General features: G+C 40.3%; 1 protein-coding gene across 9 annotated transcripts in view; it reads right to left on the minus strand.

Moving 5' to 3' along the window:
- The window catches only part of CREBBP (CREB binding protein), a 103,072-nt gene that overhangs the window by 65,009 nt on the left and 12,495 nt on the right, over positions 1-25,568 (minus strand). For 8 of the 9 annotated variants that reach the window (XM_067306515.1, XM_067306514.1, XM_067306513.1 and 5 more), the window contains exon 2: positions 21,192-21,904. In XM_067306515.1, the coding sequence (XP_067162616.1) occupies positions 21,192-21,904 (713 nt within the window). The remainder of the gene's footprint in view (positions 1-21,191; positions 21,905-25,568) is intronic. The other variant, XM_067306518.1, reaches the window with a different exon arrangement.

Genomic DNA, 25,568 nt, shown 5'->3' on the forward strand with positions numbered 1-25,568 from the left:
GGGAATTCAGGAGGACAATTTCCACAGCTGGAGAGAAGAACTGCGCACGTCAGCTTACCAGCATCGACAGCCTCGCAATGAGGAACTCAATATTTTTGTTTATATATATATAAATATATACATATAAATATAAATTTTATTTTTATATATATATATATATATATATAAATAAACAAACTGGAACAGTGGATCATCTTACATCCGAAATGGTTAAGACTTTGGATGGAGCATTTGCATATAGGAAAGACTGTACAATATCTAGCTCAACAGTTTTAACACTAAAATAGTAAAAAATAACATATTCAAAAATAAGGTAGAGCTAGTAATAAAAACGCTGCACAGAAAGTATTCCTAAAAAGATGTTGCCATACGAAGCATCAAGAAGTGCCACAGCGACTACAGTTTAACATAACACAGGCAAGGATTCACCCGTGCTTTAAAAGCTGTTTAAAAAAAGGTAATTTTACTAAAAAAGTCTATACAATGCTGTCTGCTATTTTCTGTATCAATGGTTTTCTTTTCAGTACTTGCAAACTAGACCCAAGATAGGTGCAACCAGAGTTTTAATGCACACGACTTCAAGTACGTAATCACACATCCTTCAATGTCCACAGAAATCAGTCTCCCCCACTCCAGCGTGGATTTGGGCAGATTTGCTCTGCAGAACCAGCAGCAAAACATTTAATAAAATTACCCATTGAGCTAAACCCCCTATTTCAGGTGAGGTATAGCTCATCTGCTCATCTGCTATCCACAGCTATTCATTAACACCATGACAGTCTATCAGATTTCATTTTAAAGAGTGAAGAAAACTTCTGAAAGTCTAAAGTGAGATTCTGAGAAAGTAGCTTATGACTATTTTTAAACCTTTCAGAGGACAGAAATGGGAACTCTAGCTGTGTGGCTGTTACTCAGTTTCCCCATGTCTCGAAATCCTTAAATAAAAACCTCATTTGTCCGCAGAAGGACTCAGTCCTGCTGTTCTTGAAATTTGCTTGCAGGTTTGGGATTTTTAATTGAATTATCCCACCTGACACTGCTATGCCAGAACCTGCAACACCCTACGAGTCCTACAGTCGCCACCAGCACTGCGAAAGCACAGCGGTGCACCTGAACGGGAAGAGAGAATTTCTCGTATGTGCAACATTTATTTCTACTATTTCCACTGCCCTGCTTGGGCCAAACCCACCTGGAAGAGACGGTGCAGGCAAGACCCTACCTAGAGCTTGCAGCTAAGGCTGCAGCGTGCTCGGCTGCTCACATGGGAGTTGGGAGGCGGCGGAAAGGACCCAGCACCGACCATTTAGTTGCCAAACTAAGGCCGGTGCACTGAGCATGTGCAACTCCAGATTCTTCCAAAAAGTACCAAGTAACTGCAATCCCAACGGGCACCACCTGCTTGCTCTGTTGGGTTTTTTTTTTTTAGTATTTCCTTTTCAGTGGATCTCATCATGAAACGTAACACACCAGAGCTCAGTACAACAGCAAAAAAGCAACCTTTGATTTTTTTCCAAGCTACTACGATGAGGATAATTTTCCCCTTTTTAGGTGGTTGTTAAGTAATAGATACTTGACCGAAATTTTAAGAAATGCCTTGCGACCCTTTCAAATCAAGGGGAAACTAGTCAAGCTTACCATTTGAAAACCTGTATTTTTTTAAACCCGCTTTTGGCTGCATAGTCTTTTAATGCATATAGGTACACTTGTATAAACGAATGGATCCCAAAGCTCAAAGTTACACCAGTCCACAGCCTTAAAACACAGCACATACTGTGATAACATTGTAAAACATTAGATGTGGCCTTTAACCTTCACTTCATTTCTGAAAATTACTGCCACCGAAACAGACTGCTAAAGATATCTATATATAGATATCTCTATATATTTTTTTTTGGTAAAGATGTGCTTCAAACAACTAAAAAGCCACAATCTGTAAAGGTGGAAAGATTTCTCTTTCTTATGTGGCAATCCTTGAAGTAAGTATAAAGGCAAAAGTCAAGAGGGACCATACAAAAGGCCAATTACTGTTCATAGTAGCAGAAAACAAAACAAAACAAAAAAACCCCACTTGTTTTGCCTCATAAGAATTAAACTCATCGACATGACTATGATTTCCAGAGACTAAGAAAAGGGCACAAAACAGAATACAACAACAACCAAGGAACTGTTTTCTGTTTATAACAGTTTTAAACTCAGGCGAGGCTTGACAAGGAGTTTTAGTGGCAGAACAACCTGCTGCCAAGCAGAATTAAGGTCAGCAGTGTTTCAGTGCTATTATTTAGACCCAATGAGAAGCTCAAAATTTATTCCACTAACAACCACCTTGAGCAAACATGGTAAGGTAGTAACTCCAGTGAAGAGAACCATTTTCAGTTCCTCGCGGGCAGGAGAAGAGAAGGAAGAAGACTCGGCCAGAAGCCCTCGGTATCTCGCGCTGATGAGGATGTCCAAGCGCGTAAGGGATTCGCTGGCATTTCCTAGCCAGGGATCTGAACTTCTGGAGCAGCCGACCTTCTGAAACGCTTCATCTGAACGAGCACTAACTGAAATCCCCAAAACAACTGGCAAATACGATCCGATTGTTGAGCAGACGCAACGCGAAGGTTTTACACCGTGCATTCATTCTGCAAAACGAAACCAGCAGCCTTGCCGCTCACGAGAGTCAGAAAGTCCAAATTCGGCACCGAGACTCCTTCACCCTGCCCCCGAGGTTTTTTCTGTGTGAAATGAGGGGGCAGGCGGGGGGGGAAGGAAGACGCTCAGAAGACTTTTGATTTTGTATTTCTCAACAGATCTCTGATCCCGAATTAGCTAGCTCACAGAAAGATTACTAGATAATTCCAAGTCATCAAAAAAGATAAAACAGCAAGAACACGGTAGTTAGCAGCCGGATAAGCATGGTCATCTTCACGTGGGACTCTGAGCCACCACCAAGACTTACATTTTGCTTACAGTTTGTTAAATTTACTTTCCTGAAAGCAAAGAAAGAAAGAGGCACTCCGGCAGAGTTTGTTCTTTCCCACCTGCAACGAACGGGCACGGGTCCGCATCGCAGGGCTACGCAAGCTTCAACGTGTCGGTGCATTCGCGCTCTAACAAAAGCATCTCTCCTACTCGTCTAGCCCATCTTTCTATTTCAAAATTTCGGTTATGTTCCAGCTCACTCCCATTTAATTCTAAGCTCCTTAAGGATGCTCTCTTCCCTGCTGCCTCCTCTTCCTCTCTGCCAGCTCATTCAGTCATCAGTTCGCCTCCTCTTCCTACCAGCTCAGTCGTCACTTCACCACCTCCTTTCTCTATCTGACGGAACTGCCATCTTCCGCAAGCCATGTTCTCCACTCCTCCATACCAGCAGTCATCTCCTCCGAGTCCCACCTCGGCCTCCTGCAGCTCAGGTTTGGTACTTATGTTTCTGTCTTTGTGCAAACCCTTGCTTCTCGATCAGTTGTTTGTGCTCACAACCGCAATAAATTCTGATGGAGGGAAGTTCGGAGTAAAGCTAAAAAGCTCCTTAGATAGCGCTCTTTCCACCAGCAGTGTGTTTCCTGCCCGACTGTTCCATCAGTCGCAGCGAGGCAGATTGCGAGGTGATGTGAACCACGCCAGCACAAAAACTGCAGGTCAAGGGTAGAAGTTAACAACATGGTAACGTGCATGATGCAGGACGCTTTATTTTAAACACACATTTCTACTCTAAAACAGTTCTTCTCAGAAATATGATCATACTGCTGTTCCATAAGGGAAAGATGCATTTAATCTGGTAATTCTGCTGTCCCAGAAAGAGAACCAGATTCTGTTCCCCTTTTTTATCGCTATGGCAACTCTCTAAGATACCAGAGTCTGTAACCGAGTATGGATAGGAAATAGAGGATTTCATTCAACTCTCACAAGCCAAGCAATGCACAAACTTACAAGTTGAAAACAACTTAACTTGCAACCTTTGTTTAGCAGACAGGGACAAGGCAAGACATCTCACAGCAACGTTCTGGGAGGCGTGTGTGGGAGGCGTTTTCTTTGTTTTGCTTTTTAGTTATTTTTCAGAGTGCAATGGTTATGACAGTAGTTATTGCCAGAGTAGAGCTCAGCTTCCTCCATTTCCTGGAGATTCACAGATATTACAGACCAAATCTGTGACCAAATGCAGACCAAATCTCAGCATCTTTCATGATGGTGCAACACACAGTTGATATGACAGAAATGAGAAGTTCAGCAATCTAATTTCAAGATAGCTTAGGACCAGACGGGATCTTAGTACCTTTTTTTTTTTTTTTTTTTTTTTTACTTCTAAAGCTTCCTCTCCTCCATTCTTTATTGCTGCTGACATACCATAGCACTTCTTCCTCTAGCCCAGCACCAAGGAGCTGCTCCCTCTTTGTACGCTAATCTTCCAGGCCATTAATAAACCCTGCCCCTTCCTCCTACTCTGCAGATTTTAACTATCCCTTCAGCTCTGCCACTACAACCAGTTCTCTCATCCACGCATTTAGAGTTACTTCATTGCCACAGATCCCTCTGAGGCTTCCAAGACATGCAACCAATACAACATGCTGCAAAAATCATTCACTGCTACAAGGTGCTTTTTGCAATCCCTTTTTTAGCTTCCCCTCCAATAGGCTGTCACAAACTTCAGAACTAATATATAGTTCTGCTCCTTGCTACCCATTTTCCTTTGGGAAATTCTGATCTCCTCTCCTGCCCTAACCCATCCTTCCCCAACAGAGTTTCCAAACTTAATAAAAAGGTATGCCAGGAGAGACTGAGGTTGCTATCAGTTTTCCTGCAAGAGAGAAAACTACCCTCATTTACAGACACTAAAACACACCAAGGAGCAGCGTCTGACTCCAACACTTGTTGCCTCCATAAAGTTAACGCTACACATTTTTTTATAATCAGTTGGTCCAGACAGATTAGTCAAAAAAAAAAAAAAAAAAAAAAGTTAAATGTTGATTTTTATCAAGTCTTGGAGCACTGACTGTTCTGCAGAAAACTAGAAGGTGGTTATTCTGGTCTAGTAGTAAAAGAAGAAAAATACTCCCTCCCCCCCCCCCCCAACACCCACAGATGTGAACTAGCCTGACAGCAGACAAAATACTCAAAGGTTGACATGGGAAGCAAAGACCTCAAAGCAGCATGGGTTCAGTGGAAAATAAGCTTGCTATAAAGTAATCTGATTACCATCCAATCCCATAAACTAAAAATAAAGCTACCATTAATATTCAATTCAGTACCAAGCGGTTTTGCTCAACTAGCAAACAGTCCTAGAAAGAAAGGAAGCAAGCTAGACGGGCTTGACTAGACTGCCTTTGAACGCGCTCAACGACAGACCTGAGCCCTCCAGACGACAACAGGCCGTATAAAGACAATACTGGGCAAGCATAAAGTGACACCCTTATGCTTTTGGCTTGAAGCAAATGCTGTTGTAATGACGACGATCATGCGACACTAATTCTTACGAAAGATATGTAAAAATGACAGATTCAAGGAGGAATCCAGAAGAATTTACAGGACTCAAATGCACGCCCTGCAATGCGACTAAAGACGCTCAATTTATTTAGTTTGTTAAGACAAAGAACTAAATGATCCCAGAGTACCAGTTCTGGGAACAGAAAGGTGGCAAACGAAGATTTTCCACTTAGCAAAGATATATCAACAGGTAAGATCTGAAGCTAAGTAACTTCAAACCAAAAAAAGGGAATATTTTTAAGAAGTGAGCAAATCCCACTGAACTTAAAGTTGCTTTTTTTTTTTCTTTTTTTTTTTTTTTTTAAACTAGATAGTATGTGCTTCTACTTATAAACAAGAATTCACTACAGCCTATGTTAGGGAGCCTATGATAAGTAATGAGAGATATGCCTGTCACTAACTGTCATTTTCATATGTTTTTCTCTATACAAAGGAACCTAATGACAGGAAGCAAATTAAAAGTTCCCTTCTGTCTGTCTAGAGACAACACAAAAAGGTGAGAAGAAAGCACATCTCAGCAAGCAAAGTGCTATAAGACCTAGGACAGGCTGCCAAGTCCATTAACCAAAGCCAGAGACAAGTATCAAAGTCCAGGAAAGCAGCAGTGCAGAAGAGAAACGAAAACCTGTATCAGACAATTTTATCATGCTCTGCCCTGCAGAGCCTGTGCAGACCGAGCGCGGCCAAGTGCAACTCCAGGTGATTGCTCTTACAAGGACAATCGCAAGGTAGCATTTCATTCACTCGCCCCATCCAGCTGCAATTAAGCTGCCTCTTTAGACCGACACCGATTGCAGGATCACAAAAGCAGTGTTTTAGCTAGGTATCCTAAGGAATCAGCTTAAGTAATTGTGCTGTGACAGTCAGCGCCCCATCTCCTCGCCCTTCCTCAAACCAATTCTTCTTGACCACTTTGGAACCCACTGGCCAATTTGACCCATTTTTGATAAAGGTCGTCCAGATAATTAAGTTTCTAAGATTTCTGAGTAGATAGATGGACATGTAGATAACGACACTCCAATTAACATGGTCTCAAAGCAAAGGCCAGAAGACCTCAGCCATTACCCGGCGTGGGCAGCAGCAGGCACTCAGCGCATCCGTGGCTCCGCGGTAGCCACCGTCATTGCTAGTTTTGTCCTGTCAGCACTTCAGCAAGATTATGGGAGGACACGGGAAGGAGAGGAAGGCACTATAGGAAACGGTTTAGAAGACCCTTGGGGAGCAATACAGTGAGTACTACAGCTGCTATAGGGCCAGTGTAAGGAACACATGAACCCTGCACAGCCAACGTGCTAGTTAGGCTGTTCTCACTACTGTTTCGCCTGCGTTTTTGGCGATGGAAAAAAAGAGGGAGACCGCCTTTTTTCCCCCCCTCCAAACTCTTCTTGTACCTCCGAACATGGCAAAATAGGTATAGCAGGAAGACAGAAAGACAGCCTTTTAGGCAGCCACGACCATGCTTATGTTATTCTGGATTTAGTCTATGATACAAAAGCTAAAACCAATCTTAACACTAAGCCCCAGCTTAATTTTAGACTTTTATTCCAGAGAACAGAACATGCATGTCAGGATTAGGGAAAGAGAGGAGAGAAGAACAGAGGCAACCTGGACAGGATCTGTTTTGATAAACGGCTAGATCATCGCAGACTTCTTGTAGCGTTGAAGAGCTGCACACGTAAAAGCTTGTCTGTTCAACAACAGCAATTGCTCTGATAAAACGCCTGTCACTCACTACCGCTTTCCTCAATCCTTTATAAGGAAAAACATTCCCTCTTGCGTTCTCCTATTGTATCACTGCGAGAATCCAGCATGAAATAACCCAGTAAATGCTGAACAGATACAACGAGTTCCACCTTTCAAAAGCTACCTATAAACTACAATTCAGTTTTTGTAATGCTCGAGCTGTAACGTTAACATTATACCATGCTCGCTAGCACACAGCAACTGTGCGTTACAAGCGAGTCTCTTCAAATATAATCCAGCGCTTCTAGAATCACTGCTACTCCGCATCTCCCATGCTTCATCCAAGCATAGCACCAGTATGTTAGAGACACTTTGTTTTTTATTTTTATTTTTTTAAGAGAAACAGCTGAGCTGGCATGAAATGGCAATTCTTCACTTCCCATTATCACCTACAGATCCAAGAAGTCTCCCTTGGGTTTGGCATAAGCACAATGGATTGACAGAAACACAAGGTATGTGGCTGGTGCCTACAAGCTATCGCTGACATAAGCCACTGCAGGAGAGGGACGTCATGCTACCTTTGCTTTCCTCTTCTGCTGGTCTCATCAAACCCAGTCACTTCATACTCCATTACTGGACTAAGCTTCCAAATCCCTGGTGATCAAACTACAAGTTCACACTTGGGCTTCCAACACGCAGCTTGGTGACAAAGCTCAGCACTGTCCCCCCTCACTCTTCCCATCCACTGAAATGGTTTTGCTAGCAAAAGGGGTGTCACCTTGCTTGGTTTCTATCATTCTCAGCTTAACTACTTCTCATAAGGAAATCAAGCATTCAGGCATCTCAGACGTTCACAATTCATCAATTAAAGCATATGAAACGCTGTGAATGTGAAAGTAGATCTGCTCTAAGTAATGGAGGAACTTCAGGTATTTATATCAGCTGCTTTGAATACTGTTAGTAAGGAATAATAAAAGAGGACAGAACTATTTTCAAATAGCTTTACTCCTTCCTTCCAGAGTGGTAACTCCATGAGAGAGACGGAGACCTATGCTTTGCTATCTGCACTGCTTCACTACCGATTCCTAGAGGAGTTTAACACATTTAAGTTGCAGAGCTACCATGAGCTGGCATCAGCCACCCAGAGTTAATCCCTCCCACATCCCCGGATGTTATTGCCCTGACTCCCATCAACTGCATTGCTTGATCGCTCAGTGCAAAACAGCAGCCTTCCAGCCAGGCACGCAGGGAGGACTTCGCACTTTGGACTCTTATCTCCCTCTGGTATGAAACACAAATCAGTAACATGAAGCAAGGTCCACCTAACTGATTAAGGCTCTCGGAGAAGGGGAAAAGACAGGTCTGGGTGGAATTTATGTTGATTTGTGAAGTGGGAAAGATAGGCTTTCCGCACTATATCGGCATCGTCTTGTATCTGTTCACCGAGGGGAAGAAAAGCAAGCCTCTGCTCACTGCTATTTCATCCTATAGGAATGCGTTCCAGAAGGAAGTCACCATGGTGCTTGGAACGTATATGCTGGAAGGACAGATGGAGAAGCGAGGAAAAGATTAATCACTGCACGGCAGAAAGCCAATGGCATTACCAAAAAAAAAAAAAGTGAATTCAGTTTAAGTGCCAAGACAGCAGCTCTCCTATTACCTCAGTTTAGGTGAAAGGTCCTGATCAATGTGCAGATCTGGCGGTTTGACAAAACTACCACTTAAAACAAATTCACTTCTAAAGTCAGCGAGCAACAAGGCTGCCTTAAAAAAAAACAGAACAAAAAAACAAAAAACAACCCTCCCCCCCAAAAAAACCCCAAAACAACCAAACACACAATTTTCAGGAATTAATTTTGAGAATTAAATCACGACCTGGCTTGCAGTGGTCGGAGGAAGCCCATCTTGCATTGCAAGTCGCCATCCCCCTACCTCTTGGCCTAACTGCTATAAAAAAGCCTAGAAAAATAGATTCATGAAGCTTTTAGCGTCTCGCTGCTCAGTAGTAAACTAACTCAAAGAAAAATACTCAGAGGGCCAGGAATAATTGTAATTTATTTCATCCTTTATTACAGGACGAAAGATTTACTAAAGCTAGAAATAAAATTTAAAAAATCCCATTAAGAGGAAGCCAGGTGTTTTATTACCACTTGTAATAAAGTTTGCAAATCCCTTCCAAGCATTTTGCAGAGGTCAAAAGACAAATCTAAGTATTCCAAGGCAACAAGTCCACTTAACGCAGAAACATTTTTACATTTTTTATTACTAAAATACAAAAGACAAGTTTGGGGAAGAAGGTTCTCTACAAATTACTGGCTATATATACAGAACAAAAGCTTTCAATAAAGTTAACTAGAAATTAATTTTTTGCAGGAAAATTGCATGCTTGCACTGTATATATGTATAAAGAAAGAAAATGTCTCAACTTTTTTTTTTGCAGGGTGGGAGGAAAGGAAGGGAAGAGAAGGTCTGCAAAGGCCCAAGTCCTGAAAAAATGGAAATGCTATAGGAAGAATTAAAGAAATTTCTGCACTGAGCGTCATTGCTGTACATCTGCTCATGAATCAAAAATAAAGCTTAGGCGGTTTACTTTCTACAACGTGTAACCTCTGAAAAGAAAAACTTGAAAGCTTTACTGAAAAATTAGCCACAATTGATTAATGCATTCAAATCACATCACGAGTTTTTGACTGCCAAGCAGAAAAAATGCCTTTGTTCAGGTAAACAAGCTTCCAGTTGTCTTACTACATAAATACAGAATATGACGTTGATCAGAACCGCGCCAAAATTAACAACTAAAGAAGCGGTTTCAAAGGTTTGTTTCATCAAGAAAATCTAGTTGCTAGACAAATATTAGGGCAAAGTTCAAACAAAAAAACACTAAAAAGCCCTTTTAACAGTGTTTCTGGATGTTTGCAAAGCTTTTCGTCACTAGAGCGATGCCACCACTAGAAATCAAACATCTGTAATATATTTATCCTCTTCCCAGTTGAATTCTAGCAATTTAAGGTAGCTCAAATATGTATACCCCAAAACATCTAATTGTAACAGATAAAAGCAGCAGAGAAGGAAGAGATGCACAACACAACTATTACTGTAACATGCAATATGAGATTAAGTATATCTTAAAGCATTTTGCAAGAGAGCAATAACCAGTTTAACAGCTGCCTATGTACTGCACAATACGTATAGTTAATTTTGACTCATAATTAACGTTACTTAATAAAATACAAACCCTAAATTAAATGAGCGTGACAACTTGCATTAAACGATCTGATTGTCTTAAAAGAAACACAAACAATACAACACATGAGAATTCAAATATAATCTGAAATAAATTAATCCAATTCAACACCACTTAAAACAAATTTGAAGGACTTCAAAATTCGGTTAAGATGTGCCTCTACAGCCAGTTGGTTGTATGCTCAGACGCCAGCACCTTTATGAGTTTACTTACAGAAGAGGCATCAGCAGGTACTAAAACACCCGTTATGGTCACATCAAAGCAGAATTTGATTACGCAAGAATCCAATTCAAATGTTTTTCCCTCCAAATCATCCCTATAGCTTGTCCTCCATGATTAAGCGAAATGCAGGCTTCCAAAGTTGTGATTCAAATCAACAGCAATTCTCAAAGCACAATAATGTCTGTGCGTCTTTCTGTATTTTCTGTATCACAGATTTCAGCCTTTCAATATGCCCCCAAAAGTCCGTAAAAAAAAAAAATAAATTACAGATACGTCAGTTGGCAGCTCTGCGATTCTGAAGCTCCCATGGTTGGCTGGAGGCAGCCAAGTAAAGGGAGTGCAAACCAAGCTCCAAAAATTGATTATTTGAAGGAATAGGTTGTTTTGAAACAGTGGCATTAAGAGGTTTCTTTTCCACATTTATCTCCTATAGGCTGGCTAAACATGCATTAGCAAGAAGTTTGGGTCATACGGCATCCTATGCATGTGGGAAAATGGCAAGAGTAGCTCTTAAGAGTAACAGCAATAGGAAAGATATCTCAAAAATACGATGAAAAAGAGAGTAAACTGAATACCTCTTACTGTATGTACACACCTTGGCAGACATGAATCCTAAAGTAAGAGTGGATACACTGAAGAAAGAGATTATATTTCTAAAATAAATTAATAGTTTTATTTCAATCTAGAATTGAAAAATCAAATAGACAAAAACCAGAATTTTACACTAAGGCTTACATTAAATACATCAAAAAAAAAAATCAAAACTAACTCAAAATAGCCACTTAACAGAAAAATCATAGTCTGACATAGTAACTAAGGAGAAACTTATAGTTACTGCTGAAATAATTTTAAAATCATGTTAAGAGCCAAATGAGTTTGTTTTGAAAAACTACGCTGACTTGAAGAACTACCTAGAGATCTTCAGGCTTTCTGCAGAAACATTTTCTTCCTTGAAGAAGATTTAACGATTCACGTGAAGCTGCCAAGAGACTTCTGGATAGGTTTTAAACAAGGTAACAGCAGACGGTGTCATCTGCAAACAGCCACCTTAACACTGACCAGCGGGAACAAACTAGGTCTGCAAACGCAGATCTCGCCGAAAGGCGGCCGCACGTTAGCCACAGTATTATGCAGAAACGTGTTTTAACTGAAGATCCACAGTATCAAACCAAGGAAGCAGTCGCGCCCTACCGACTCGCTCAGCCAGGGTTCTGCACATGCACTGCTTAACCACGGCTCGTTCCAAGAGCGAAATCCCTTGTTACACTCATGACGTCTATCTAACTCACTCCTCTTCTCCAATCCCAGAGCACAAAGATCCTCCCCTTGGAAAGGTTATTACGTTATTTGGTTGACTTGTCAAATGTTTCAAAGGGTATGTGGTCTTCTCCCACAGCGGCATTTCTTAGAGATGGCTAAATAATCCGTTTCCCCAGCCTCCTCCAAAAGGCTGCTTCCTAGATGGATCCTTTTGGCAAGGAAGTTCGGTTCCTATATTTAACATGCTTTATATTAATTATGATTCGTGCTAACATGAAGGCATTACTGAATCCCTTTTACAGCGCAGTATGCTTCTTATTCAGCAAACCTAAACCAGATATACGTACATACCTAAGTAATAAAAAACTGGGTGTTGAGTTTGACTTTATCAACTTCTCTTTGGGACTTGAGCATCTTTAGATGCTTCTCACATGCTTTAGATGTTTTCCCCCTTTCCCCCAGGGTTAAAGATGCTTTTTTTATTTTAGTGGCAAGAAAAAGGGTGGTGGGGAGGAGAAACGAGCACGTGCAATTCATGGCCAATGGACAAAACAGTCGAACTATCAACCAATGCCACACAGAAAGGGAAATAGGTTTGCAAACAGAAAACCAACAGGTACTTCCACAGACTATTAGCATTCACAGGAAGGAAGGAAGAAGCTATAACAGTTTGCCATTATTTCTACTCAGCTCTGCAAAGTAAACTAGCAGTTGTGTCACTAAAGAATTCATAATTTTTTGGAGATGTGGGGAAAGGAGTTTATTGAAATATCTTTTCTCACTCAAAAAAAAAAAAAAAAAAAAAAAAAGACTAACTTTTAAGTATTTAAGGTGAAAAATAGCCTGCTGACTGCAAAGGAGACTTGAGCAGATATGGTGTTGCTTCTGGTATCGAAATTCTAACCCCCTAGCTGGCTAAGTGAAGAGGTATCAACATTTCAAAGTACAGTTTTCAAAACTAATCTTATTTTTCATCTGATTGTAGAGACTATTATTTGCATTTTAATAAAGTGTTTTCACTTGTGGAAACTGTGGAAGGAGAATCTTCTCTCACTCCTTCTCCACTCCTGATTCTTAGCTAGGTCAAGAGTGTATACCACGCTATGTATAATTTTCAAAGTTTCTTCTATTGCCCGTTTTCTATGAAAACACACCACCATTTAGTTTAGAGATCATACTACTGACTCTTCTGACATATTTCTGTACATACCTCTAATTACAGGATTCACAATATATTCACACTGTCAAGTACAAATACTAAATTTATCTTTAAGCCAGGAGAAGTTTTTAGACCAATTAGAAAGTCTTATCAGCAGAAATGTTCCTGTGCAATAAGATCTATACGCATGATTAGGCTTTATTAGAGAAATTACTATGACAAAGACATTTCTAAGTAACCAGGCACTTCGTTTAAATAGGCAGGCTTTCCTCTTTCTCAGCATGAGTCATATGTCTACTGCATATTAAAAAAAAAAAAAAAAAAAAAAAAAAAAAAAAAAAAAAAAAGGCAGGAAGGTACTTGACAACAGCTTGAAAATAAGAAAGAAACCATTTCAGTCATGTCTGTTAGTAAGGACTTGGAAATTCTTTTTAACCTTTTCATAAACCTTTTGAAACACCACTGGAAATCTTGCTTTTAGTCTGTGGCTTCCGAAAAACTGATGGATCTGTACGTTTTCACTTCCAGCAGCTTCTTTCAAATACACCCCTTAGACATAAACACTGTTCCAACAACAACATAAACTGAAGAATTACGAGACACTAACCAACGTGATTTAAAGTTGGTGACACAGTATTTAAGGTTTGTGCTGTGTTACTGCAGTCGAATATAATGGCGCAATTCTATTCTGAAAAGATACCATAAAGATTTCATTTTTGTCAGCTGGACAACAAGCCGATCCAAAAGCTCAGCTTACAAAGACGGGCTCCTTAACTGCCCGAGTTGGAAGCAAAACGGAGAGGAAACCAAGCAGTGGTTTGCCCCCATGAACACTGACTGTTCCATTTCATAAACTCTTTTAACTTACGACATTAGAAGCAAATTGAACCGACACTCCTGCATAAATCATCTGAAGATGGGAGCCAAGTGACTATCACTTCAAAGATCTTCAATGACATCGTACAACTCAAATGAGTTTAATAAATAGTTCTGATGTACCAGAAATAGGAAACAGCTCCATTTCAGGTGCCAAGAGTAATAGTTGTGGTAAGTGAGCTTTTCAACTCACCAAATCTCTTTGATATATCAAAGGAAACTCATCTGTGGAGTAACACTTGACATGGTCATGTTTCAAAACAAAACTGCGCTTACAGCTATTTTAATTTTACTACAATACAGTGAGTTTTGCTGTTATATGTTTCTACATATTTCTATTCTACTTCTGTTTGTATTACTATAAAAGAACACGTGCCTCTGCTCAGCAGGAATTTGTTTCAGTGGTAACATTGCTGACCAGGAAGCTGAGCAACTATGTTCAAGTCTGTAAGAGTCCACTGAAATTGGGAAGTAGCAATGTTTGGGATAGGACTTGAGCCGGCTTCTTGCGATTGCCAGAGGCGTGGTCTGCACAGAGACAGTCAGCCTGGCAGCTGAGCACGGACAACTTCAAAGGATGAGAAGCAAATTAACTGCAAGTCATGTTAAAGCAATTCAAGCGGATCCAGGCAGATTGGAAGTCACCAGAGAAACGAGCAGTACCAGCAGTTTGCTGAAACACACGGAATCGCAATGGAATGAGAACATCTTCAGCTGACTTAATTTGCAATCAGCAAGTGTTCTGCAACTAAGCCCGCTACTTAGCAAGATCAACTGGGAAATCTGTTTAAATAATTTGCTTTATTTTTTCTCATCACAGGTTTTCTTTACTACTGATTCCTCAAAACACAGAGCCAAACAACATAACTACATACACAGCTGAAGTCTTGTATCCACAAAGGATGGAAACCAACTCTTGCTCTTTAGAGTAGTTTACTCATCTTATTAAATTTACTCAAGATTAACATCCAACATCAAAACATCACTGGGCGAACAATGACAGGGAGCAAAACTGTGCATATGCCTATCAAAGGCACATGCAATATTTATACCCTGCTTAGAAACAGCAAATAACAGAAACCAGTTCATTTAACCCCTCGACAACACAAAATGAGACAACTGATTATTTTCTTGGTAGATATTAAAAAAAATTTTTTTTTAAGTGTTTTCCAAAGTTAACTTCTGGGAAGAGTTCCTCCTTCTCTTTAGCCCACACCTTCAAAAGCTTCTCCCAGTGCAAAAGGCTCAGCCATGGGGCTATTTTGATGAAAAGGAAGGTGAAAACACACACTATGACAAATGAATTAGGCTAACAGGGTTAAGAGAAAAAGATTACTCTAAATTAATATGCAGAAATTCAGCATATCAGACCTCATTTTGGCATGGTTAATGGTATTTTGCACCTGTAGGATTTTGGTGGAGATTCTACTTGGTACCAACTACCCAGAGAAATAATACGCATGCACATATACAAGTAAGGAGCAAATAGCACTTGTAAACGATATAGAGAACTCTGTATCTAAACTCATTACAACCAGATCTTTTCCTGAAATACTATATTGGAAGACTAACTGACCTGCCAACCAGATCAGCTTTTCCATCAGCTTGTCCCTGCCAAGCAGGTTCCAGCTCTTATCAATATAAAGATTTTCTTTGAAAGTTTTCAAAATACTTGTAATGAAGTTATTTGAAAACTACAAAAAGGCATTTAACTGAAAACCAATAATGCTGTAATCATCAGGACTAAGAATAAAAAACAAAAAAAAGATTTTCTCCTGATTTCTCTCTCTTAAAGGTTCAGACTAAGGTCTGACCAAAATAACATGTCCACTTATTGGGCATATAGAGCCCAATAACACATTTTTTTCTAAAAGATATGAATTAGTCAAAAACTAATTTTGAGATAGATTTAGTACTTTTCTATAGAGATAAGCATTCTGAAAGGAAACTCCTGACAAGCTATGCTTTCCCCATATCTTAAAAGCAATGGCTTGCGCCACACAACTTCCGAATTTCCTCCTAAGTTCCCGCGGCTCCTCACTGGAGTAAGTCAGCTCTCTGAAGTTACTGAAGGAGAGGTGCTTCCTTTTATAGACCTCTAAAGCATCGCATCTTAGAAACACATGAAATGGAAACGCTGAAGAGTCCTACTCACCTCAATGGGACTTCATTTCTGGGGAAAGAGCTCAAGCACCAATTAGGTGACTCACTGTCAAAAACCAGAACCAGACTGCAAAAGGGAAGGCTGACAACCATATGGAATAAACAGGAACTTTTCAAATGTTTTTTTTCCTGATTTCGCATAGGCTTTGCTAAAGGCATTAGGAAGAGGAAGGTATCTCAGCAAGACAGTGAATCTACAGAAACACAACTTCAAGATCTAGCTGCCAGGTACACTGAGCAATATGAAGACCTCATCTCCCTTATTTGAAAGGGATGGACTCCTATGGCAATAGAAGAATATTAGGTATGGAGCATGCTTGCAATAAAGTGCTCATTTCTATGGAAGCAATAAACCATCTGCTTATTTTTGCTTCCTTTTAAAATGTTCAAAACATGACAATCTTCAATCTTTGAGGAAAAAAAAGAAAAAAAAACCAGCCCTACATTTAAAAAGATTTTCTAGATGGCTTGAACACATTCTCCTGGCCTTAATGGAATTTAAAAACCAAAGACAACAAAAAAGGGGGCAATACTGCTACTGTTGGAAATTACTGCGACAGAGGACCTTACCCTTTAGTCCCCGTGTAATCTTTGCTCAAAAACAAGCAGAATCCTTATGGTCTTCTCAGCAGATTCCTTAAAGAACTTCAGCCCAGTGAAATGAAAACTATCCCTGCAGTGCTGTCCAAAAAATACGGCTATAATCCCACAGTTAACAAGCAAATTTGTTACAGGAAAGGAGTCTAGTAGTGAACCAAGTAGAGATATGTACTGCAGCATAAAAGAGGCAGATTTCCTCTGTGGTTTCCAGAAGGTCTCAGGTCAAAAACAGAAAGCAGGCAGCTTAAATAACTCTGAAAATGCAAATTATGAACCAGTGAAGGCTTTGAATCCTTGCCACAGTAAGTTGTTGCATCTTTAATTCACAAACTCTTTTCAGAAACTACTCCATTCCCTATTTCCAAGAATATTATAGGCTATCAAGAACACCACATTATGTAATCTGAAGAAAACCTGACTATAATTTTAATAGCTATAGTTCAACTTGTACTGACAGGTTGCGTCTTCTGGAGGACCACACAAAATCTACAAACTTCCTTTGGTCATGTTTCTAATAATTGAGAAAGTGTTTTGCTTTCATCTCTCCCTGTTGCGGGAAAAGCATTTGTCCTGATGCCAGTAACTCAGGGCCTCGTGACACTGAGATGTGGTTGCTTTTCATTCCCGTTTCAATTGGCGACAGGTAAGGTCTACCTGTCTCCTTCAGCTTATTCAAGATGCAAGCACCGTGGCTCATGAGTTTGAGTCACCACGATTATTTCGGGCTTACTTTCCATTCTCTGTAAGAGCTGCCTTAAAATGGCAGCTCCAGTTTAAAATTAACCACGCTGGCTCATGATGCCCCAGATGAAGTGAATCTCAGGTACTTCTGAGAACAGGTGAAGTGATCAGAGTCTGGATTTTTTTTTTTTTTTTGCCCTTGTTAGAGAGAATGGGTATAAAAATACACCACAAGAGGAGGAAAAAAAAAAGAAAAAAAAGAAAGGAAATAAAAAGGGAGAGGAAAAAAAAAGGGAGGAGACTTACACCATGGACTTTCCTTGATTAGTCATTTACTAGAAAAGGATTACAGGAAACCATCAAGGAAGTAAGATCTTGCCCCAGAACACTGGCCCCAAACTATACAGGGTCACGCAACTGCTGCACACGGCATAGACACACACTGCCCTGGGAAAGCCAGACCTCTCGAAAGCTCCGAGCTGACCTTGACGCTTCCAGCGCAGCCAAGGAAGCGCAAAAGGCACCCCGCGAAGCACGAGGACTATCTGTTGGGAGGTAACTCTCCATAAAAGCCCATCTCAACTAAACAATCTCATAACCAGCATAAGAAAGCTAATCCGCCTACAGACGCTGGAGGGTCAGGCAAGCCTCAACGAACGTGTTCGCTTCATCACCAGCTCGGCTGCCTCGGGGACACGTAGGCAGGGCAGAGCGGGCAGCAGCTCCTTAGCATCCGAAAGGACTGCTAGGACAGACCGCCTGCGCCAAGACCACCTCTGCAGCCTGCACGGCTCCAGGAATCCGTATGGTTTAAATACACTGCGAAGGAGAAGGTTTTCAACACAGGGATTTCAAGAGAACTCAGATACGTAAGAGAACTTGAGCCCTCCTTTCAAAACACTGCTATGTCTAGACATTTGTCAACAGATTAAAAAAAGTAAATCAAGTGGAGGGACTACAATTTTACCTAGCTATCGGGGTCTTGGACAATCCTAAAAAAGAACAGAGAGAACGGAGAAAAAAAAAATTATACTGCAATGAATGAATGAGTTTAATCAGTGATGCAATTCATTTATTTTAAACCGAATGAGAAAGTCTTGGTTTAAGAAGCTCTTCTAATTTTTTTCCCTGCATTTGTACTTCACACCTCCTCCCCTTGGGATATATTGCTACAGTTACCAACGGAAGAATTTGCTTCCAGCCTTGATACTGTTCTTAGAGCGTGACGGCAGCTACGTGTTAAGCAGTTTGGTTGAGCTATGCACATTCGCTATTAGGTAGATCAACTGCCTCACTATTTTTATTGCTCTTCTTCACAATTTTAAGTTTTATCATTTTTGTCATCAGGGAACAGGAGGTGAAAAACCAAAGTAACTTGCATTTTCCTTTGGCAGAGATTTCAGTTTCAGAAGAACGGACAAAATTAAGTTAACACTGAAATTAAGTTAGCAACACAAACCAAAATATTTGCTTTTCTTAAAAGTTTTCCTTTCATCAAAACTAGAGCACCAATAAGGAAAAAAGCTAAAAATCACTGTTGATGATCCCATTAAGACAAACTAGGGGATGGGAAGAGACTGGAACAGGCTACCAAGCCTCAAATGCCTATTGAAGAAAACGGCAAAAACAGAAAACGCTTCTACTAATCAGCAGAAAACTCAGGGAGCAAGTAATTTTTTCCAAAACAGGAACACGAAACATTTGTGTAAAACATTTTGCTGACTTGCTCTCTCACTAAAAGAAAACTAATACAGAAAGTAAACTTTTTTTTTTTTTTTTTTTAATAATGTAATGCTTTTAAGCTTCATCTCATTTGGTATGAGATGGATCCCTGGAAAATACCAATTCTGTATTTTTTCAAGTTTGCCAAGTTTTTAAATTGTTTTCCCTTAAGTGCTAGCACCTTCACAGAAACACTGTTTTATCACTTATGCTCTACCATTAAATAGTTCTAGTCTCTTCAGTCACAAACAACTTGGCTTCTAAGAACTTTTGAAATGTGCTTCAAAACACGTTATTTTTGCTCCTTTTGGAAATGCGCTTTTTTGCGACCTTTTGGAAATGCATCCCCAGTGCTGAGCACAGTACTGCATATGAGGACAAACCCCAGTGATTAATACACCAGGGGCACTTCCACTATTCGTTTCCAATATATTCCTTTTTCAAATTAACATTTACTTTGCTTCTTGAACACGTGCTAAATGAGAAAGTCCAGGCTGTCCTCCTTGGCTGGTACACTTTAGGATCCCATTTGCAGCTGGCTTCAGGCTAAGACCAAAGTCCCTGAAAATGAAATTTGTCTGAGTGCTTGCCTATTCTTCACTAGGGAATTGGTTTCTTTTAAAGAAGTGCCTGGATATCACAGAACCATCCCTCTCCAGGACTGCATGTACTCCTTTGGATGAAGGCCTCGGGCAAATCCCTTTGCTTTGGAGTAATTCTACTTATTTGAGCTAGTGCACATAGAAAAACTGTAGTTTTACCATGTAACTGTGTAGTAACTAGAGACAATCTGCTCTGAAGAACTTAGAAATATATAAATTAACAGAAATAAGCCAGATAACTACAATTTGTCACTCTTCACACAAATTTCAAAGAAAAACAAATGAAAGGGAAGCTTATTTCTTCCTGTGAAAAGACCAATCCCTCCACGCAGCAAATTTGGTTGGATTCAGAGGCTGGAAACAGCTGTACTCACTTCCATTTTCTATGACCTTTATCCAGACCATAAGACATCTCTTCCTTAACCAAAGGGACCCCCTTTCAGTGTTCCGAGAGAATGCTTTTAATATTTTTATTTTCAAAACCTAAAATACAGTACTCCACGGCAATGTTCACTTTTTTTTTTAAGAGAACATGACTTACACTTGGCTTGCTTTTATGTCAGGCAGCGCAGCTTTTTCTGCGATTGCTAACACATCAATGAATCAATACTTATATGTCAATAAATTAACAAGATAATGACTGGCGATGTAAAGATAGATAAAAGATCAGAGACGAAACTATCTTTTTCTATGTATCAGAACAGAGTGTTTTTGCTATCAAAATTCTAGGAGGGAACAGGACCAAAGCAGCACATGCAAGAGATGAGCACACTGCTATCCAGCTGAAAGACAAGAGGAGCAGCACCCAGAACATTTCTCTAACCTCATACCAGGAATGTCAAGACCTAAAAACCAATGACTATATCAGGTAGGAATCAGATCAGTGCCCCGACACAGAAATACATACTTCTGGATAAACATATTCTCCACCCCAATCTGCAACGATCACCAAGTTAGACTTCTTGCACAGATATTGCCCTTCCCTTTTCCCAGAGTTTGCCTTAGCTGGGCAATCAATATCAAATGTAATGTTTTCCACAGCAGATCCTCTATATCTGAAAAACATTCACTGCCTGCCTGTTGACGGTGGTCTGCAACAGAAAGATCGATTGTTACACCCCTCTATTCAATCTAGAAGCTCTTCTCTAACAGATTTCACATTGCTTTAGAAGATGTAGTTGCCAGGCTCCTAAAATGAGATCCTGCACAGAAGTAATCACTTACCCCCTTTTTGAAGGATTAGGCTACTCTCTCCCAATTGACCCTACTAAGATAACATCCAACTTTTACCAAGGATGATTTTTTAAAACGAGTGCTTTCATTTCTGATTACGTGAGAAATATTGCTTCAATTATCTTGCTTTTATGGTATCCCTGGTGACTGAAACTGGTAACTACAGACTCAGGAAAGCATACTTTTTCATTTTATTCCAGAAAAGAGTCTACTTAGTTTGCTAAACACCCGAGTGGAGAACAAAAATGCACCAAATAGAATATACTAAATTATATGTACATACTTTTGTCATTGCTCCTGTCTGTGCTGTATTCAGTCCGGTGTGACCAGCCATCTGTGGAGATACTTGGGTTAAAGTCTCTGCCAGCACACTGCCTGCATTCCCCTGCATGGCAGGGGCAGAATATTGCATTCCTGCTCCCCTTCCTCTTCCAGCTGCCCCAAGAGATCCATTCATTACCTGCCCTTGTCCTTGCTGAGGTTGATTCATTAAACTGTGACCAGAATTACTGTTGAGAAGGCTCTGGTGTGTCTGACTGAAATTAGTATTCATACATATCCCAGGTCCAGTCTGTGATGTTGCAGGGCTGCTCGTCACCATCCCCACTTGTTTTTGTGCTTGAGAGTTCAGTGTTTGCGATGCAGGTGTGGTAGGTCCAGAGGTGCTGGCTGCTTGCTTCGCCAGGCCTGAAGCAGAAGAGTCTCCCTGGTTTAAAGGGCTCTTACCCATAGCACCCAGATTACCGATATTAGCACTGTTCGGCTGCCCTTGAACTTGGCTACCAACTCCCTGCTGGACAGGGCTATTTGAGTTCACATTTCCAATTCCTGGGTTTAAGGAAGAGCCGGTGCCTCCCCTCAGAAGTTCAGAAAGTTGTTTGTGTTTGGAAGCTGCATCTGGAACAAGGCTCCCACTGCTGTTTAAAAGGCCCAACTCGCCATTGGGGATCAGCTCATCAGGAAGATCATTTTCCAAGTCAAACAAAGATCCAAAATCTACAAGTTAAAACAGAAACACAGGTAAGAAAAGCATAACAAAAACTGACTAAAACTGACTAAAACATTTGTCTACATCACTTTGCACTGGTCATAAAAATCCCTTAAGTGTATTAAGGTGCATCTTCCCCTAAGTGCCAGTATTGCCACCGTGTGAGTGTGGCTCACCGTGATATGAATTCCAAGACCTTTTAGAAAGCGCAGACATCAACGCAATATACATATAATAATACAAGGTAAAACACTGACCAATAAATGGTTTTATTGCAAGACTTTTGATAAAACATTGTACCAAAGCTAAGAAATTGAGATGGCATGAACATCACCATTTAACCTCACTCCTAGTTCTCTCTTGTTTTGGCTAAAAGAACAAGGCAGAAATATCAAGACAGGTTTTCCTATTGGTTTATACTCCCCCAAAGACTATTATATCACCTGCTCTAACCTTTCACGTAATCCCAGGCCACTGCATTTCACCCATCAAACGCACCTCAACCCCATAATTTATGTTTGCATTTGGCCAAAGAATAACTTCCAGCAAGGTTTCCAATCCCGATCTAGAGATAACAACCACTTTCTTTGGTAGTGTGATCTCAGTCTCACAAATGTGTCCAATATCGGTCTCTAGCCATTGATTTGTACCACGATCTGCTAAAGATCCTGAAAGGCGCTCGGCATTTTCTCCTGGTAATCGCTCTTGAATCGAGTCACTCCTCAACCTCTGAACACTTCAGTTCACCAAATCATTCAAACTGCTCTCCCACAGAGGTAATCCGTACTCTCTCCTGATGAGGTGAAAAAGTAAAATCAAACCTTCATGAAGCCACCTGAAGGGAGTGCTTTGCCTGGCTGGGACACCCAAATGTCAAACTGATAAGTCAGATTTCCATGTAGTTTTCAAATGAGGAGCAGCTCCAGGTCACTAAGATGTTTTATTGCACATCCTAAGTGGTGTGTGTATAACAGTATCATTTTAGTCCAAACTAAAAATAGAAAGTTATTTGTTCTTTAGAGTTGTTAGCTGTATATAGGTACCTTCATTAGAAGGCAAATTACATATAAGGACAAGTGTACACACCAATATCAATAAAGTAAACATGTAAAGCAGACAAGCCTCAATGCATCAGGGCAGCTGTTTAAAATCAACTTTGCAGCAAAGGAAAACCCTCCCTGTCAAAGTACATGATCTGAAGCAATTGCTTTTTAACCAAAGTAACAAAATTGTTTAAGAATTTGTCCCTCCAAAAGCCAGCCCTGAAAAAACCCTAATCTCTCGCAATGAACAACATTACAAGCCAAAATTTTTCAAGGCTATGGTAAACAATTAAAAAAAAAAAAAGGAACGCCAAATACTTCATTATTTTAGAATTTAATTCATATGAACCCTTCAACCATGAAAAGACATTGCAAGGTCAGATTGCAAGAGTGCCATACAATCATTCAATAAGTGGCAACCTGAACCACACTACATGCATTTAAAAAAGCCAACCAACCTACCTTTAACTTTTATCACAAAGCTAGGACATATTACAAATACATTCTAATACATTCAAACACGATATACATCGTCAGCATTCAAATTTTCAACTCATCCTAACTGAAGAAAATTGAATTAAAAAATTTATTTGAACAAGCGATGCAATGACCACTGAACTACATCTCCAATCTGCACAGTAAACAAACAAAAAGGGTGCAATTCCCCCTGTTTTGAGGAGCTCACTGCAGCATGCCCCTCAGGGGTCTACATCTTGCATTGAATCCTTATATCCTTCCATGACATTGGCCGTGACAAAATACACTACAGTTCAGGAGCAGATCTCCTACTCCCTTTACAAAAAGGCAAGTAACAAATTAACATTTTCTTAAGCCAATTTTGTTCATTAAAGCTTAGCTTTTCTACTACCTTCTCCTTCAACAGTTTAATTCACCTTGGCAACTTCTCTTGTACACAATTTCCCGGCATATCTTTAACTACACTTTTCAGTGGTCACTTCATCTTTCTTCCTCTTTCCCTCACAATCAGTTCACATTTATTATGCTGCAATTTGTACCTCTTCCTAAACATTTTTGGTCTCCTTTTCTTCCTCCAAAATTTCAGTATCTTTAACCCAATCTACCCTTCCATCCGGCTCTATCCCCCTCCGACGAAAACTCTTTCAGTCATCCGAGCTCAATGGGAAGTTAAAGGCTTATAGCACTTGTTTGAACAACTTTCCTAAATCTCACGAACAATATTTTTCCAAGCTTCCACACTAAAATTATTAATACTTCATGAACAAAAGATTTGTGTGTGTGAGGTGGTGGGTAGGTCTGGGAGAAACAGAGGAGAAGCGAAAAAAGAGGGGGAAGACGTAGCAAAAAAGAGAGAGTTTTTCCAGTCATATTTCAAAACTGAGAAGAAAAAAGGGTAACTGTCACCATTAGCAGGCACTATTTTTTTTTTCTTTCTTTCTTTCTTTCTCAAGGTAATTGCCTAAAGCAAGTGATCCGGTGCTCAGTTATGCTGCCCATTCACAATGCCCGCTAATCTACGGACTACGTCTAACTAATCCATGCTTTCAGCTTTTTTCTTTGCATCTTTGCAATTCAGCTTCCCCACTTGTGAAATGGAGACTCATAATTCTTTGTGAAGCTCAATTTCAAGAAACGGGATGTTACAGTACAAGTGCTCAAGTTTCCTAGTTTCACCAGCCAACCTCTTTTAACAGTGCTGGCAGAGCCAAAGACTGGAAATGTTTTTGCAATTTACAGAAAGAGTGAAGAAAGTGTTCTGGAATATTGCCTCTTTAAACCTAAAATATTCTACCACTCTTGAGCTCCTGTAGGAAGGCTATACATTAATGTTAACACGGGAAGCTCACAGCTCTTCCAGCAGGAAAATAAAAGCAGGTAAACAGCTTGGCACAGGGGCTCTGTAAAAATGCACCGAGCATTCAAATGTTCAGACAATGATTAAGCTGTCTGGTTTTATATTTTAATCAGAGCTGTGCACATTAAAGAACAGCCACATATAAGGTGCATTTTACAGCAGCTATAAAATACAACAGAAAACTAAACTCTACTTAAGCATGTCTGCAACAAATCCATAAAGATAAGAGATTGTCTTGGTAGCTGTATATTTGCATATGTCTTTATATGTATAAATAAAGTTTGCTATAACAACAAGGTGGCCCATTTCTGATGTCAGGGAAGTGAAAAGTGACCTCAGTCCCCTCATCCTCATAAAAAAGAACATAATTGATCCCATTCCTAATGCTTCAGCTATTTCTCTTTCTCAAAGTCAACAGTAGCTATCAAGAGACTAAAACCAAGACATGCCTTTGCCTTTAATTATATTTACCTGCGGCAATGCACACCCTGGCCAGCCGACCTTACACAAAACCCACCTAGCCTGAAGAGACCCGCCCCAATTACTGAGTATTGGATCTGTTCCTGCCCTGCTCAAGGAATTAAAAAAGCTTTCGAAAGCATAGTACATGGGCTGCCCTGCTACAGTAAGAGGAACCACCCTGAATCTTTCGCAGAGACTTCCGAGATAATTTGCCTTTCCTATGCCCGCTAGCAGAACCTGGGAAAGCCACAGGAAGACTGTCAGGACGCAAGCACGGCGGGACCACCAGGTAAACGAGAGCGAGCAGGCTGCCAGAGGGAGAAAAGCCAGGCT

Source organism: Apteryx mantelli, chromosome 16, assembly GCF_036417845.1.
Source record: "Apteryx mantelli isolate bAptMan1 chromosome 16, bAptMan1.hap1, whole genome shotgun sequence".
Lineage (NCBI taxonomy): Eukaryota > Metazoa > Chordata > Aves > Apterygiformes > Apterygidae > Apteryx > Apteryx mantelli.